The 19010-nt window shown below is 40.8% G+C and overlaps 1 protein-coding gene across 2 annotated transcripts in view; it reads right to left on the bottom strand.

Moving 5' to 3' along the window:
• Positions 1 to 19010, bottom strand: part of SLC24A3 (solute carrier family 24 member 3) — a 241088-nt gene that overhangs the window by 63350 nt on the left and 158728 nt on the right. For both annotated transcript variants that reach the window (XM_060774095.2, XM_060774094.2), the window contains exon 3: positions 6151 to 6227. In XM_060774095.2, the coding sequence (XP_060630078.2) occupies positions 6151 to 6227 (77 nt within the window). The remainder of the gene's footprint in view (positions 1 to 6150; positions 6228 to 19010) is intronic.

The following is a 19010-nucleotide window of genomic DNA, read 5'->3' as shown; positions in this document are numbered from 1 at the left end:
TTCCACTGCTGAATGGCTCTCACAGTCAGGAAGTTCTTCCTCATGTTCAGATGGCATCTCCTTTCTTGTAGTTTGAAGCCATTGTTCCGCGTCCTAGTCTCCAGGGAAGCAGAAAACAAGCTTGCTCCCTCCTCCCTGTGACTTCCTCTCACATATTTATACATGGCTATCATATCTCCTCTCAGCCTTCTCTTCTTCAGGCTAAACACCCCCAGCTCCTTAAGCCATTCCTCATAGGGCTTGTTCTCCAGACCCTTGATCATTTTAGTCGCCCTCCTCTGGACACATTCCAGATTGTCAATATCTTTCTTCAATTGTGGTACCCAGAATTGGACACTGTATTCCAGTTGTGGTCTAACCAAGGAGGAATAGAAGGGTAGCATTACTTCCCTAGATCTAGACACTATGCTCCTATTGATGCAGGCCAAAGAAGTAGATCAACGTCATGTGATGGGATCTGGTAGGCTCCGTGCCTGAAGAGAAGTCCAAGCATCGTAGGACGGGCAAGTTTGCTTGTCTGATGACGTCCTAGGACTCGCAGCAATGGGTTCAAACGACAGGAAAGGTGATTTCATCTAAACATTATGAAAAACTTTCTGAACATAAGACCTGTTCAATAGTGGAACTTTTCACCTCAGAGTCTGATGGAAGCTCCATTTTTGGAGGCTTTTAAACAGAGGCTGAATGACTTTGATTGCATTTTTCCTGCATGATAAGGGATTGGATTGGATGGCCCATGTGGTCTCTTCCAACTCTATGATTCTATGTTGGGGTCGTGAAAAATTTGGCAACAGTAAATGGTTTCTGAGTGCTATCAACAACCTCATCAGATGGGGCAATTTTCCCATCACACGCTGCTTGCTTTCGCCACAGAGCCCATTACACAATGCACATCTACTTCTGGCCAGGCTGGCAAAAGGGGAGATCAAGCAGGGTACACCATGGCATACAATATGGAGGCAGTAACACGGGAGGCTTCCTGTGTTGCCTTTGCTACAATGTAGAAGCTGAGCAGTGTATGCTTTCCCCTGTGGGATGGGATGAACAGTAAGTTGGGTGATGTGGGGTGAAAGATTCTCCACACACCCTGCCGGGACCCCACGGATTCGCTAAGATTAGTGGTGAATCCAACACTTACTGTGATAATGTTCCTAGACATTTACGTAAATCTGTTAGCAACCATCTGCAGTGTTCACAGTGGACTGCGGAAAATGTTTCAGCTGTACTTCATAAAAAGGAAAATCAGCCTATTTGCAAGCCTTGCGAATGCTGATTTTAAAATTAGAATCAGCACACAATTTAAAATGTACAAATATACAAACATTAAAACAGGATTAAATATAAACAATATTTTTTAAAACCAAAGTTAAAAACCATTTAAACATATTCAAAGTTAAAAACCACTGCACCCTCTGAATTGATCTCAAAAAGTAGACTCACAAGATTCCTTGCTAAAGGCTTTGTACCTTTAGGTCCCTTTATTATCAGATATTTCTTTTTAATATTAAGATCCTTCTGTTCAGTAATTTTCCTTTTTAAAAAACCTAATTGTTTTTGAAACCATTATTTTACTGCATGGTGATTATTAAAGCGAATGTAGTTAGCAAGATTCTCTGTAAGTACTAACATTTACCACATATTCATGTATAAATCGACCTCATGTATAAGTCAAGCGCAGGTTTGGGGGCCAAAATTATGTCTTTTGGTATGATCTTTGCTATATTCCTACCCAGGCATTCAAAAAGACCAGAAGCAGCACCGTGGTGGAGACAGCAGAGGGGGATCAATTCTTCCTTAAGGTTCTCCAGAGAATAAGTTCTCACCTTTCACCATTCTACTCAGAGATGTTTCCTTTTTTAAATAAGAGTTAAGTAACAGTATTTATATTAACTAATGGGTAAGTTAAATTCCCTAGAGAGCTCTTGAACTTTCTGACTGAAAGGTCGGCAGTTCAAATTCAGGGAGCGGGGGGTGAGCTCCTGGTGGTAGCCTCAACTTCTGCCAACCTAGCGGTTCGAAAAAATGCAAATGTGAGTAGATCAATAGGTACTGCTTCTGCAGGAAGGTAACAGCGCTCCATGCAGTCATGCTGGCCACATGACCTTGGAGGTGTTTACAGACAATGCCAGCTCTTCGGCTTAGAAATGGAGATGAGCACCACCCCCCAGAGTTGGACTCAAGGGGAAACTTTTACCTTTACGAAGTTAAATTAAGGTTTTTGGGGTTGGTTTTTAACTAAATTTCTAGACTTATAAATGAGTATAAACAGTAAGTGTTAAATACCATTTGCTAGTATTCTTTCTCTTTTCCTTAGCTTCTTCTTCATTCTTCTTCTCTACTTACGACACTTATCAGGTAACAGCATGTTTCCTTGCCATCCCTTACATACATACAGATGGAAGGGGTTTTTTTTTTGGGGGGGGGGGTGCATGTGGAAACATAATGAGAAATCTCCTGAAGCCCTACAGAACATTACTGCAGGTCTGACGGCAATTCTTCTATTGTAAGGAAGGAAGATTTGGGAATTCCACTCAGTAAGCAATAGTACTTCAGACTACCAACAGAGTTTAATTAAATAAAATTAACCAAGCAATTAAAAGGTACAAAATGCCCATAAGGTACACACTGCTACAGCCCCATTAGTATCCTTGTCTAATTTCAGGTGTCTAGGTTTATCACATCACAGCTATGAGGGAGTGACACAATCACAAGGACACATATTCTCCTTTACTATTGTAACAGATTTGATTGACAACATGGTATGTCAACTGTCAACCACTTTTTGCTAGCCTTGGTCTATTTTTTTGTATTCTTGTTAAAGTACTAAAAATAAAAAGAGCACAAAGGGAAGCAAAGGATATATCTGCAAATATTATTTCTAGGAATCAAAAGCAGAGACTCTCATTCTTGCTAGACTACACTATCTTTCCTCTTTCCCTGACATATTCTAAAACATTAATTTAAAAATATGAGATAACATTGTATTGATTAGTGCTTAAAAGCTAAGGAACATGCCATTATGCACTACGTGTTCATAGCTTTGAAATTAAGGACCATTCTATTTCCCTAAAATAAAGAATATTTTTATAAAACAAAATGTCTCTAGAGAGGAAGAGACATTTGGCAACCCAAGAGCATATCCATATGGTCAAAGCCGTGTTGCCTCTTGGCAAGATAAATGTTTTCTGCAATGACATCCAATTCAGAAGCTGTACACTTCTATCTTGGTTCTCCAAAATCACTTAAATCTGAGAAGTAAAGCTGAGGTAGGGCTGCCTTTGAAGACAGCCCAGAAACTGCAATTGGTGCATAGATCAGAAGCTAGGCTACTAACTGGAGCTAGCTATTGGGAGCACACAATGCCCCTATTAAAGCAGCGCCATTGGCTGCCGATAAGTTTCCAGTACCAATTTTAAGTGCAGGTTATTACCTATAAAGCCCTAAATGGTTTGGGTCCTATCTTCATGACCACATCACACACACACACACCCCATGAACCGGTGCAGGCTCTAAGATCTGCCGGGGAGGCCCTCCTCTCAGTCCTGCCACTGTCACAAGCGCGGTTGGTGGGGACGAGGGAAAGGGCCTTCTTAGTGGTGCCCCCCGGCTTTGAAACACCCTCCCCAGGGAGATCAGGCAGGCCTACACAATGTTCTCCTTCTATAGGAACCTGAAGACCTGGCTGTTCAAACTAGCTTTTGAGAACGCTTAGTTCCTAATTGTTCTTCACAATAGTTACACAGTCTTGCACTTTATCCCATGTCCTCATTCCATGGTTACAGCTCCACACTTATCCTATTCCCTTGTCCTATTGTTTACAGCCTGGCCATGTTTACAGTAGCTTACTGCCATTGGTTGATGAACACTGTTTTAATTGAGTCTTAAGTTGTTGTTTTACATGGCTATATGTTTTATTTAATTGTATTATATATTGTATTTTATTTTATGTTCTTTTTTTAGGCACCTTGTGCCGTGTGTAAGCTACCTCGAGTCCCTTTGAGGAGATGGTGGCGGGATATAAGAAGAATAAAGTTGTTGTTGTTGATTGAAACATAACAAGATAGTTCCCCAGCAAACAAGATCACTCTGCTGGCTGTTGTATTGGATCACACATTGGACACTTCCCAAGTATCTAGGACTGTGTGATGTATCGGCGAATAATGCATGCAGATCCCAGTAAGGTGGCCTTTTGCAGCTGGTAGATGGTAATTCTGTCAGTGCCGATTGTATTTAAATGCAGGCCAAGGTCTTTAGGCACTGCACCCAGTGTGCTGATCACCACTGGGACCACCTATACTGGCTTGTGCCAGAGTCTTTGCAATTTCATGTCAGCTTTTCCAGCTGTTTCTCTTCAATCCTGCTGTCACCTGGAATTGCAACACGATCGTGAGGTCAGGAGTATTGTGCTCCAAAACTCTGTCAGTCTGAATTCAGAAGTCCCAGAGTAGTTTGACATGTTCATTTTCTGTAACTTTTTCAGGCTTGTGATCCCACCAGTTCTTTTTCGCAGGCAGATGGTATTTGTTGAACAAGTTCCAATGAATCATCTGAGCAACACCTCAGGAAGCAAGAGTCCAAAAGTGGTAGGCTCAAATCCAGAACCTCAATCAATGGCTGATACCAAATGAGAGACTCCCTCCTGGGCACACAGAAAACTGGGCAACTTGGAAGGCGCTGAACAGACTGTGCTCTGGCACCACGAGATGCAGAGCCAACCTTAAGAAATGGGGCTACAAAGTGGAATCCATGACATGCAAGTGTGGAGAAGAGCAAACTACAGACCACCTACTGCAATGCAACCTGAGCCCTGCTACATGCACAATGGAGGACCTTCTGGCGGCAATACCAGAGGCACTCCAAGTGGCCAGCTACTGGTCAAAGGACATCTAATCAACTACTAAGCTTGCAAACTATGTGTTTTGTTTGTTTATTTGTTAGCTTGTTAAAAAATGCAATACAACTGTTTGGTTTGCTCCTGACACAATAAATAAATAAATAAATACAAATTCTGAGCAACAGTGTTATGCCTCTGCTTGTAGTCTGTCTTTGCAATCTTCTTGCAGCAGCTGAGGATGTGATCTATTGTTTCATCTGTTTCCTTGCAGAGTCTACACTTGGGATCTGTAGTCAACTTGTGGCATTTGTTCTAATGGGATGCCAGAATCAGGCCCTCTGTCTCCTTTTTCAGAGTTTTCAAAGTTATTGTTGTTGTTGTTGTTGTTGTTAGGCCGATATTCCAGGTCTAAAGACTGGCATCTTCAAGAATCATTTGGCAAAAAAAAAATTAACCTTTAGATTTTGCAGTTGAGTGCTTATCAGATACAAAACCTGTGAACATTACAGGAATATGCACAGACCAAGGCTGGTTGCTAGCAAACCAAGGAAATAATGGCTTTTGGGTGATGGTAAGAGAGGAGGCTGAAATCATTCTCAGGAGCTGGGAGAACTGCATTACCCTTTCTTTTCCCATTTTCTTGGATGGCTCATGTAATATTGATAAGAAAAGCACCACTGGGTTTGAGTTGCCAAATCTATGTTCTTCACTACTAAGGGCAGCATTTCAAACACCTAAAGGTCAAGCCAAAAGGCTGCTGTGTACATATAAATGTAGTATTCTTGATACATTTGCCACTTTCTCCATGCTGTGAGGAGAACACTCATGATAACAAATTGGGAATCCTCAGTGGAATTGAATGTCTGAATTGGCCATACAGCTTTGATACTGTCAGAACAGATGCCACATCACTTCAAGATACTTGGCAGTCAATTAATAATGAATTTAAATGCAAGCACCACTGAGTCCATGAACTATGAAAATGGAATATATTGAAATAAACGACAAAAGTCAGTAAACCCTAAATAGAATAACTCCTTCCCATGCATATCTCTGATGAGAACCAGTGAATTAAAAATACATATCCTTGTATTTTGTGGTAGCCACTGGCCTTCACTTTTTACTGGCATTTTTAAACATTATTTTGGGGAGTATTTCGGTCCAAGACTCGGTGCCTCTTGGCATTATTCATTATTGCTGCTACTAGTTCCTCTTTTGATTTTGAGGATATTTATGAGAAAAGCATGTACTTTATTTTGTGTTTGGTTTTGCAAAAAACAACAACATTATTTGTAGACAGACGAACAATGACTCACACAAAAGGCGTGCAGAACTACTGCTCCATGCCGCCGGTCCTCATTTGTGAAGATGTCACTAGGGAATTCATGGAGAGCTGGCAAGGAAAAAGCAAAAGATCAAGCTATCAGAAACGTTCAGTTCACAGTAAAGATATACTAATTAAACAAACCAAACCAAGTGCTTCTTTAGGTTGACCATCTTGGCATCTTTCTCTACCGGGTCTTATTGTTCATGTTAGTTTTAAATCATTTCTCTTCTCCCTTGGCCACTGCAGCCCTTTTTGATAAATATTTATGGTGAAATTAGATGCTACAGTAACTCTAATGTTGGCCAGTTCTCACGAGATGACAAGCCAATCCTGGGAAGCCTGGCTTATTGGTTACACATGACATACTATAATAGTTTAAAAAATAACTTTGTCTTCTCTTTGGGAGAACAAAAAAAAAATTAATCCCGTTTTGATGTTGTTGGATCCCTTTATGTGTCAATTAAAAAGCATAGGAGAAGAATTTACATGCACTTTTAGTTCAATGTAATATGAACATGCATATGGTTCATTGTGGCACACCTATATTATTGTGTCCAAGTCAATCAGAGTTGGGCTTTAGCACACCTGGTTAACTGCCAGCTTCAATCAATCTTGCCATCTAAAAGGTTGACAGTTCGAAACTCGGGTCAGGGTGAACTCCTGGCCTTTAGCCCAAATTCTGCCTATCTAACAGTTTTGAAAACAGCAATGTGAAATAGGTACCACAAAGCGAGGAGGTATTTAAAGGCACCCATAAGGAAATGCCAGAAAAATGCTGGCAATTTGATGAAGGAGGAAGTTTACGAACAAAGCTCTTCATCAGGGAAAGTGGAGAGATAGCACCCCCACTCCCCGTGTGGCCAGAACCGAGTACAGCCTCCAAGATGCTGAAGATGGGAAAGCATACATATACCTCTATCTATGTACAATTGTCTCTCTTGTCAGTGTATAACAGCATTGAATGTTTGCCATATATGTGTTCTGTGATTCGCTTTGTGTCCCCTTTCGGGGTGAGAAGGGTGGAATATAAATACTGCGAATAAATAAATAAATAAATAAATATTAACGCCTGCTGCTCCACCCATCCCTTTCACTGAGGGAACAGTTTTCTATCATACAGATTTGCTTCTTGGTTCACTGTATATATGCATATGTAAGCCAATCTCACACATAGGTCGAGGATGGGTTTTGGGGCCAAAATCACAGATTTTGATACGACCTCCCAGGCCACTATCACCATTTCCCTAACTAAGCATTCAAAATGGGCAGAAATAGTTCTTCAGTAGAGAAAGTATAGGGGGTCAGTGTATCTTTTAATTCTCTTTGTGTGAACTAAAGCTCTGTGATAACTCCTTTTAAAATTAGAGTTAAGGTATAGCACTCAGATTGGGATAATTCGACTCAGATATTCTAAGCTGATTCTTTTATGAAAATTTCTAGACTTATACATGAGTCATTTGAATTGGGATACAACTGCTACTGTGCTTCATTTCTCTCCTCACAAACCAGAGACAGAATCTACCCCCCACAAAAAAACCAAACCCCCCTCCCTTTATAAGACCATGTAATGAAACTGCTTTGAACACAGCCAGTTTTAAATTAAGTGATTTGGAACTGGCTAAATTGAATAACCTATGCTACAATCATCAGGGCATTTCTACTGTAAAGCCATCCTAAATTAACTAGTGGCTAAATTAAAGTATTGAAGTTGCAATTATAGCAGACAGTACTTGTTCAAGAACCCTACAGTTTTTATAATTAAATGTCATTGCTAGCATGAATTATTTTAAACAATTCCAAACAGCCACAATTCTACATCCTCAGCATAGTCTAAATCAGAGTTTCTCAAAATGTACTCTTCTAGATGTTTCGGACTTCAGATCCTACAATTCGCAATAGCTGGTAATTTGGCAGGGATTTCTGGGAGCTGAAGCCCAAAACACCTGGAGGAGTACAGTTTGAGAAACATTGGTCTAAATGTCTGAATAGAGACCTATGCCATGCTGAGTTATACACCCCTATTTTACTGAAAAGACCCTGAAGGCATTCTCTGCAAAACATCACATTTCATAGTCAAAACAGAGAGAAGGGAAAGGACTCCCTTCTGTGTTTGGCAGGATGTTCCTAACTGACCCTATGGAATCCTAGAAAGGTGAGGTGGGTTTATAACATGTGTTTATCTAAACACAGATGAGTTGATAAAACAACTGTAAGACTGCATCCACTGAAGCGGACACTATGACTGGCTTTGAGAACACCATCTAAACTTCTATTTCCTTCTCATAAGCCAACAGAAAGCTGTTCTGCAAGGCTGCCACTTGCTAGTTATGTATCTGTCACATTTCTTCCTTGTTGGGCACATTCCAATCTTAAAAAAACCCCTACATGCTCCTTTTAGGAAGTAAGTATGGACTGTTTTGTTTAGCCTTAGGAACATCAACTGACTGTCAACAGAGATTATCTTAACATCTTTACCTAACAAGTATTCATAATAGAAAATCGTCCTTGTCGTAACACAATTCAATAGCACTCCCATCATGATAGTGTGGTTTGTGCTTAATAGTTCTCACAACTTCGACCAGATTTCTGATGTGTAAGTCAGATTTATTCAATCTCAGAGTAATTTCAACTTATATTCATATTCTTTGTAACCTTCAGTTGATTTTATGAAACTTCACAAAACAAAGGAATTTGGGGGGGAAACTATAGATTTATATCCCCACAGGTCATGATCCGCTAGTTTTTCTTCTGTGTAAACACGCTCTTGATTTGATCAGCTCTGAAGCAGAGAGTGTTTGAGGACCGGGACATCGGTAGGGATACCAAGGTGCATGTTTATAAAGCTATTGTCCTCCCAACCCTGCTATATGCCTGCGAAATGTGGACTGTCTACAGACGTCACATGCAACTCCTGGAACGATTCCATCAGTGCTGCCTCCGGAAAAGACAGGCGGACAAACGTCAGCGTGCTGGAACAAGCAAAGACCACCAGCATTGAAGTGATGGTCCTCCGCCACCAACTCCACTGAACCAGCCACGTTGTCCAGATGCCCGACCACCATCTCCCAAAGCAGTTGCTCTTCTCCAAACTCAAGAATGGAAAACGGAATGTTGGTGGGCAGGAAAAGAGATTTAAAGATTGGCTCAAACCAACCTTAAAAACTCTGACATACTGAGAACTGGGAAGCCCTGGCTCTTGAGTGCTCCAGCTGGAGGTCAGCTGTGACCAGCAGTGCTGCAGAATTTGAAGAGGTGTGAATAGAGGGTGAAATAGAGAAACGTGCCAAGAGGAAGGCACGTCAAGCCAACCCCAACCGAGACTACCTTCCACCTGGAAAGCAATGCCCTCACTGGGGGAGAAGATGCAGATCAAGAATAGGGCTCCACAGTCACCTACAGACTCACAAGAATTCTAATCCTGGAAGACTATCCTACTCAGCCAACGAGGGATCACCTAAGTAAAGTATTTTCGCTGAATTTAAAGTCCCAACAAAGAGTACCAAGCCCACAATTCGTTCATAAAAAACTGAACACGCTATGTAGGATATTTGACAACAAAGGCGAGAGAAGAGGAATGCAAGGGAATGCTCAAATGTAATCAAAGATAATGATAGTGGTTCAGGTGAACTGTTTCAAGTCTATCTTTAATTTTGGTTGATCTTCCATTGTATTGTATTATATTGTATTGACTGTTTCCATAGAAGTTGGCAACTTTCTACCACCCTCTGCTAATAAGGTGGAATATATACACACGCATGCATGTTTGTGTGCACACATACACAGAGAATAAAAGAAAACCATGTTTCCTGTTCTATTACTACTTATTCAAAGCCCCTTTGCTCTCAAATTGCAAAGAGGTGACCTTTCTCAGAAGTGTATGCTGGAGCAAAAGCAGAGATGTATCTTTTGATCCTAGGATAGCAGGCTTTTGATAGCAAAAAGTGTTTGATCCTGAGATAGCAGCCTTTCAACTCAAAAATACAAGAACACAAAATGAGGACAAGACCAAAGGGCCACCCTCTTCTGCTTCCAATAGTGGCCAAGTGGTTGTCTCTAGGGCATTGATAAACGAAGCACACATGCACACACAATTTCTTCTTCAGAATTTCAGGGATGAGCTGAACTACATATTATAAGAATCTACCACTGCTTATAATAGGAAAGTTAAGTGGTAAGAGAAGATACACCAGAAGGACCCACTGCAAACTTTTGAGTGCACCCACACAAGTTGATATCTCTCCAGTAGAATGAAGTGGTGAATCTAATTCAGGTTTCAGTATGCACAATGGTTGTTTTATACTGTGTTATTGCTTATTTGTTTTACATTGTTGTTTTATGAATTTTAATGTTTCATATTTATGTTTTTTTGTGTGTGTCAGGAGTGACTTGAAAAACTCCAAGTTGCTTCTGGTGTGAGAGAATTGGCCGTCTGCAAGGACGTTGCCCATGGGACGCCAGGATGTTTTTTGATGTTTTACCATCCTTGTGAGAGGCTTCTCTCATGTCCCTACATGGGGAACTGGAGCTGACAGAGGGAGCTCATCCGCACTCTCCCCGGATTCGAACCTGCGACCTGTCGGTCTTCAGTCCTTCCGGCACAAGGGTTTAACCCACTGTGCCACCGGGGGCTCCTTAACTATGTAAACCGCCCTGAGTCCTTTCGGGGTATAAAAATAACATTGTTGTTGTTGTTGTTGTTGTTGTTATTATTATTATTATTATTATTATGACATTTAAGCTATCCAAGCTGCTGAATTGGCTTTGGAGATAGTGTCCAACATTCTACAGAGCCCCTTTAAAGTATACACCAAGGACCTCATCACATGGAGGTCCAGAAGCCAGGGTACTGCAGGGCACAATGGCGGAAACCAGGGGACAGTGCCCACCTTTGTGCCCTTACTATGGTTGATTATGGGCTGCCATCCCAAAACGTTTCCTGGCTTTCCCTAGCCTCCTCCAGTGCTATCCCCAGCTTCTTCAGGACTCCTTTTTACCACGTTGCTGGCATGTTGCCTGGACGGAGCCCTGTGTCATATGATGTGCTCCATTGGACTCCGTCCTAGCAGAGTGCCATCAGTGTGCTATGACGTTAAAAAAAAACAAAAACCCTGTCTGATGATGTCGTAAAACTCTGAGTGAATTCATTGCCTCCTTGGCCAGAGAGCTACCAGTAGCTGGGGAAATATACACACACTCAGGGGAATTCCAAAGTTTGTAGAAGAACTTTAGAGAACAGACACATCAGAAATCCAAGCAGGAACAAATAAGGTACTAAGGACCACATATCCTCAGTAGATATGACATACTCTATAACAGCTGGGTATATGTTAGAAAGAGTGAGCATGCAGTGGAACAGCTTGCCAGAGCTTCTTACAGCATCTCCTACAAGCCTGACAAAGTGCAGGAAGTGTCTGTGGCTAGATCACTCACTACATCAGAACTTTCCAAACTTTTCATGTTGGTGACATGTTTTTTAGACATTTGTCTTTTCACGACACAGTAATTCAGTTAAACTTCAAACCGGAGTCTAAACTAACTCCTTTAAGGAATTTCATCCAATATAATACAATACAATGCAATAGTATAGCATAGTATAGTATAACCTTTACTCTATAAATGAGATTTGGATTTTTTCCCCTTTACTCTTCTTACATACTGCAGTTGATCATTGTGTAGTTTCCTCTATAGCGGCTCCATCTGGTTAATCACAAACATCACTGTCCACAGATTTTTTTTCTTAATTAGAAACTTATTTATTTATTTATTTATTTATTTTGCTTATATACCGCTGTTCTCAGCCCGGGGGCGACTCACAGCGGTGTACAACATAGAAAGAACAAGGTTCAAAATTCAAGACACAATCTAAAATAATCAGTCCAGCATTAATCAAAAACATCATCATCAAAAAACATCATCAATACTACAAAAGCCATTCCACATCGTCTCATCGTCTAAACCACAATCCAGTATCATTTTCCGTTGTTCCATTCCTGTCGTCATTACCAATTATTGCACTTCTTGTTCGAACGCCTTCTTGAACAGCCAAGTCTCAAAACTTATCAATTTTAGTGGCAATACTGAAACTCAATTGTGTAAATAATACAAATTACACTTGAACACACAAGAACTCCACTTCTGTAGTAATTAAACATCTCTGGAAGTTTTTAAACAAGGACTGGATGGCCATCCATGATGCTTTGATTGTGCATTCCTGCCTGGCTGAAGGGGGTTGGACTAGATGCCTTCTAGAGGTATTTTCCAATTCTAGTGTATAGACCTCCCAAGAGCCCAGTGGAAGTTTTGAGCTGAGACTGGATGGCTATCTGTTGACAGTATCTTCCTGCCTGATGGAAGGGGGTTGTCATTAACCGTAATAAAGTGAACTTGAACTTGAAGGGGGTTGGACTGGATGGCCTCTGGGGGTTTCTTTCAACCCCCCGGATTTAGGAAAGCTCTGCACTAGATAGTTGGCACTTTGAGGAGCACTTCTGTTATCAAGTGAGGAGGTGATCCAGCATTTTGGTTCATTTCTCGCTTGTCACAGCTAATGTTTATTGACAAACCTAACATTAATTTGTTCCAATCTTCCTGCAAGCCATCTGAGTCAGTAGCTTTACCAATATTTTGAGAAAGTGAATGTGATGCAAATTAGTCTAGCCTATCAATGTCATAGCATGTTTCTAAATTTTTGTGTTTGGGGTGGGAAGAATATATCCACTCTTCCTGCATCATTCATAATTGTATAAAACACTACCATGCCAGGTAATGCTTCCGAATTGTAGAAGCCCCACATGCTTTAGCCTTGTTTCAACTACTGATTTGCTTATATGATTAAGGGATAAAATAGAGGCTTACGAGAGCTGAAACTGAGGGTCATAATCTCTTCATTAATTAGGGACTCTTGGCATGCTTCCATTTCATCTGCAGTAAGAGCAGTATGTATGGTGATTTGCATTCAGAATTACTATCAAACATGTGGAATGTGGACAGCGTTCAGGTGTACATATACCTTATACATTCACATACATGCATCTAGGAACCCTATCTGAGCAATCATTCTTCTCCGCACACCCCACTTTTCACTCAGTGAGCAGAGTGTAGTCCACAGAACATATAAATTCCTCAGTTGGACATCTATAGGTCACCCGCCCACCTTCAAATTAGGATATTCCCTCCAAAATGACCCATAATGCCCCTGATGTCTTGTGGCTGATGATATCGGCCATTTTGATGCACTTTCAGCCAAAAGGTGAGGGTGACCAAAAAAAAGTTTTCATTGCTTCAAAGTGATCCACATCAATGTTTCTCAACCGAGGACCACTGGAGGTCCATGGTGTCATCACAGGGGGTCCCCGAAGGATCGAAGAAAAGTTTTGATTGTTTGCAGTAAAATCTGAATGAACAAATGAAAGTAAGCCGGAAAGGGAAATGAAACAAAATCTGAGTTTTATATACTTCTTTTTGAAAAACATGACTTTAAAACCCTATGGCTTCAATTAAAAGCAATCAGAGGTGGAAATTGGCCATGAGAGTAGCTGGGTGGGAAATATATAATAGGAGCATGTGCATTAACAGATTGGGTTGTTGTAGGTTTTTTCGGGCTATATGGCCATGTTCTAGAGGCATTCTTTCCTGACGTTTTGCTAGACCTCACAATCTCTGAGGATGCTTGCCATAGATGCAGGCGAAACATCAGGAAATACAAACTATAAATGAAAAAAAGCACCAAAACTGAAAGAGATTACTTAGGAGCTGGAAAATATTGAAGTTATTAATTCTTACATGTCAGAATTAAATAATAATAATAATAATTAATTAAAATAAAATATTAAAAGAAAAAAATCACCAAAATATTATGTTTTAACAGGGTCCTTTCCAAGCAAGGAGAGAATGAAGAATGTGACATATGCAGTTCCATAAGTCACTATTTTGCTGACACTTTCGCCAGTGTTTATTTGAAATTATGTTCACATTGTTAGGTTCTACCTATAAATTATAAAGAATACAGGAGTACACCTGGCTCAGAGATAAAGGAAAGCTACATTAGTTACCTTAAATGGCAGTATTTCAAACGGAGGAGGTGAGGCAGCAAAAGAACACTAAAACAATAAGCTAGGGAACACTTAAGTTTCCCAAGACACTCTTCTTACTGACCATCCTAGAACAAACAAACATCAAACAGAAATCTCACCATGAACAAGATTTAGTCCACCCAGCAATGCCAGGATATTTGCTTCCACCCAGCTCCTGTTTGTTATTGGCCACTGTTTATGTAATTAAAATTCTTTGTACTTTTTGCATTTCAATTCCCTCTGACTCCACTGTTTACAAACTATCCACCCACTCAAGCATGTGTATATAAATTGGCCAACTGAGCTAACTGCTTGTGCATCTGATGATCTGGACAGTGCTCATGAAAACTTCTGCCAAAAATAAAATGGCTTTATCTTCAAAGTGTCACAACACTGGGTTGTTGTAGGTTTTTTGGGCTGTATGGCCATTTCTAGAAGCATTCTCTCCTGATGTTTTGCCTGCATCTGTGGCAGGCATCCTCAGAGGTTTTGAGGTCAGACCTCACAACCTCTGAGGATGCCTACCACAGATGCAGGCGAAACGTCAGAAGAGAATGCTTCTAGAACATGGCCATACAGCCCGAAAAACCCACAACAACTCAGTGATTCTGGCTATGAAAACCTTCAACAATACATTGTCACAACACTTTTTGTTGTTTTATTATACTAGATGAATCTTTATCCTATAGTTCAGGAGCCATTTCACATGGTCCAATTTTAGGTATGTTCTTAAGATCTTTAAAGGAAAGATGCAAAGTGCCATGTGGCAGATGCAATGGCTTGACTCCCAATCATCTTTCTTCCCTAGAGGTCATGTTAAAACAATATGGTTTTCCTGCCTCCCCCTTTCCTTGACAGCTCTGGTTACATCCCAAATAGATTACTGCAACGCGCTCTACCTGGGGCTGCCTTTGAAGACAGTTCGGAAACTTCAGCTAGTTCAATGGGCACCAGCCGGATTATTAACTGGGGTGGCATACAAGGAGCATACCACCCCCTGCTATGCCAGCTCCACTGGCTGCCGGTCCATCTCCGAGCTCAATTCAAAGTGCTGGTTTTGACCTATAAAGCTCTATACGGTTTTGGCCCAGCTTACTTGTCCAAACGCATCCACCCCTATGTCCCACCTCATAATCTAAGATCATCCGGGGAAGCCCTGCTCTCGCTCCCGTCAACAGCACAGATGGGCCTGGTGGGGACGAGAGACAGGGCCTTCTCGGCTGTGGCCCCCCATCTATGGAACACACTGCCAAATAAGATAAGATCCACTTCCTCCCTCCTGGCTTTTAGAAAAAATTAAAATCATGGTTTTGGGAGCAGGCCTTCGGGCAGTAGAAGTAAATGTATGCAACATTTCGGAAAGACAATGACTGGAACGGCGATTCGACGGATGATACGGTTTTATTGTTTTAATGTTTTATTGCTTATGGATGTTTTGTTTTAATTTGATTTATGTCTAATTGTAGTGTAATAATTGTAAGTGTTTGTACTGCCATTGAATTTTGCCATTACTTATGTGTAAACCGCTTTTTTGTAGGAAGGAGTACAAATGAAGTACCACCTCTCTCCCCACATGAACAGAGGGACAATTTACAATTCTATGCCATATTTACACAACCTTCTAGGCAAAGCCACCAGAGGCCTCTCTGTCCTTATGTGGCATTACTATTGAATGTGCTCTCGCTGGCAAACCCAGGCTTCCTTCTGCATATCAGGTGAGAAATGGCCCCTAGAGAAAAAGTTTGCAAATTTACAGATGGGATAAAATATGTTGAACACAAAATCCAGGATCTGAAAAATTCTTCGTTACAGTTGACTCTTAGTAGTCGACACACTAAAAGATGCTAGAATGTCATACAACCATTTACTTGTTTTAACTAATCCGACACCAATTTGTATTCTAGGGAACTCAAAATATGATCCCTCCATGGCAATAATCCAGCATATTGTTTGCTTTCCAACAGCAATCCAAGTAAAAGGGATGTCACATATTTTTCCTTAGTCACAGTTCCACCTGAGAAATACAAACAACATAAATGGATGTGATGAAGACGAATGTAAAAAAGAATTTGGTTAATTGTATTTTTAAAAAAATCAAATGACATTAATTTAATCTATCTCTGCCACTTTGATGTACTAAGTGGGTTAGAAAGCGCATCAAGGTTAGCAGCTATTTGTGTTCTGAGCATGGCTTGCAGGCATATTTTGCAAACTGACTGTAAAAATGGCATTTGGGAAGTCGATTCTGTAGTAACTCTGAGTTTGATTCTAATAGGCTTAGAGACAAGCCATTTGTGATTAGGAAGCACCAGCCCTGCCTATGTATCGTCCAAAATATCCCCAGCTACATTTGCCCCCTGGGCTTGCATCCTCAGTTCATGGATGTTTTCATAAAAGCATAACGGTTTAGGTGACAATCCTGCAAGAACTGCTGCTACTACTACTATGATACACAGACAAATTTAGCAGGCTTAACTCTTCTGGTATAACACTATTATATCGGAATGAGCAAAATGCAAATGAGTCATAATGCTAATACGTCATTCCAATCGGAAAGAGTGTATTGAATGGGCCTTGGAACGGAAATTTTTTACCCCAAGTGAAAACCAGGCCATACAATGTGTGGGATTTGCCATTCCCACAATACTGCCATCCAATGCAATGCATTTCCTCTTTCCACAAGAATGAGGGCTACGCTAGATGCAACTCAGAGCCCTTGTATTCTTTTCCCCAGTGGAATAATAATAATAATAATAATAATAATAATAATAATAAATGTAGACTCTGCAAGGAAGCAGATGAAACAATAGACCACATCCTCAGCTGCTGCAAGAAGATTGCGTAGACAGACTACAAGCAGAGGCATAACACCATTGGTCAGATGATTCATTGGAACCTGTGCCACAAATACCATGTGCCTGCGACAAAGAACTGGTGGGATCATAAGCTGGAAAAGGTTACAGAGAAGGAACACGTCAAGCTACTCTGGGACTTCCGGATTCAGATTGACAGAGTTTTGGAGCACAATACTCCTGACCTCACAATCGTGTTAAAAAACAAAATGTGGATCGTCGATGTTGCAATCCCAGATGACAGCAGGATTGAAGAGAAACAACTGGAAAAGCTGACATGATATGAGAATTTAAAGCTCGAACTGCAAAGACTCTGGCACAAGTCAGTCAAGGTGGTCCCAGTAGTGATCGGCACACTGGGTGGAGAGCCTAAAGACCTTGGCCTGCACTTAAACACAATCAGCACTGACAAAATTACCATCTGTCAGCTGCAGAAGGCCACCTTACTGGGATCTCCACGCATTATTTACCAATACATCACACGGTCCTAGACATTTGGGAAGTATCAGACGTGTGATCCAATACAACAGCCAGCAGAGTGTCTGCTGTAGACTCATCTTGTTGTGTTTTGAATAATTAATAATAATAATAATAATAATAATAATGACAACGATGATCATAATAATGCCCACCTCTCCTTACTGCTCAAAGCAGGGTAAAACAGGGTTTGAACAAGATGGTACTCTTTCTCCAATGGAATAATAACAAGAACAACAACAATAATAATAATACCCGCCTCTTCTTGCAGCTTGAGGCAGGGAATATCAGAGTTAAAACAGAAACACAACATTATTAATATAGGTAAAGGTAAAGGTTTCCCCTGATACTAAGTCTAGTCATGTCAGACTCTGGGGGTGGTGCTCATCTTCATTTCTAAGCCAAAGAGCTGGCATTGTCCATAGACACCTCCTAGGTCATGAGGGCAGCATGACTGCATGTTGCACCGTTACCTTCCCACTGGAGCCGTACCTATTGATCTACTCACATTTGCATGCTTTTAAACTGCTAGGATAGCAGAAGCCAGGACTAACAGCGGGAATTCACCCCGCACCTTTCGGTCAGCAAGTTCAGCAGCTGAGCAGTTTAACCTGCTGCTCCACCAAGGGGCCCACTATAGGTTATACTTTTAATAAACATATAACAAAATCCACACAGGACCACACCAATAAAATGCAGGTTGAAATTCACAAGTTAACATTGACTAAGTAAGCTGCTGGGTTTTTTTTTAAAAAATATGCAAAACTATAAAAAATATGGAGCAGAAAAATGGCTTAGTCCTGTCTTTTCCTGCTGCTCATCTGCCCAGTATTACCCATCGGTGGCTTTTTCGCTCTCAGGGGAAGACATATAGCACCAAACAAAGACACAGAGGAAAGTGGAAAAAAGATCAGAAATGCAAGAATTAAGTAGCCTGCTGAGACTGCTTCACACAGAATTTTGTGTAATGCTACGTTTGTCCTGAAGAATCAGACAATTGGGTCTAGACTATTGGAAAGACCAGATCTCTTGAGATGATCCTGTCTGAGTTTTAAGATCCCCAGAGGAAGACTTTCTCTCCATTTTTCTCAGTTCCAACACTATCACAGGCATGTTTGGTGAAGACACAAGAGAGAATTTTCTCAGTGGCAGCTCTCTGACTATCCAATTCCACCTCATGGGAGGGCTCTTCTCTGCTTTCTTTCTGCTGGAAGGCATACATTTCTATTTAGGCAGGCCTTTGGCTCTTCGTTGTCTTTCTCAACTGTCTTTTGCATTTACCAGTAATCAATTAACTGGGTTGCACTGTATTTTTATCATTATCACATTGTAACTACCTTCTAAAAATGTTTTAAACTAATGATCTTAATGAAATTATTCAATATTTAAAACACTTTTATATCATCTATTGTTTTAATTCTATTTTGCCTTCTTTGATCCCATGGTAC

This window comes from Anolis sagrei, chromosome 4 (assembly GCF_037176765.1).
Source record: "Anolis sagrei isolate rAnoSag1 chromosome 4, rAnoSag1.mat, whole genome shotgun sequence".
In the NCBI taxonomy this organism is placed as follows: Eukaryota; Metazoa; Chordata; class Lepidosauria; order Squamata; family Dactyloidae; genus Anolis; species Anolis sagrei.
The sequence above is the reverse complement of the archived record's forward strand: the minus strand, read 5'-3'. Positions and strand labels throughout refer to the sequence as shown.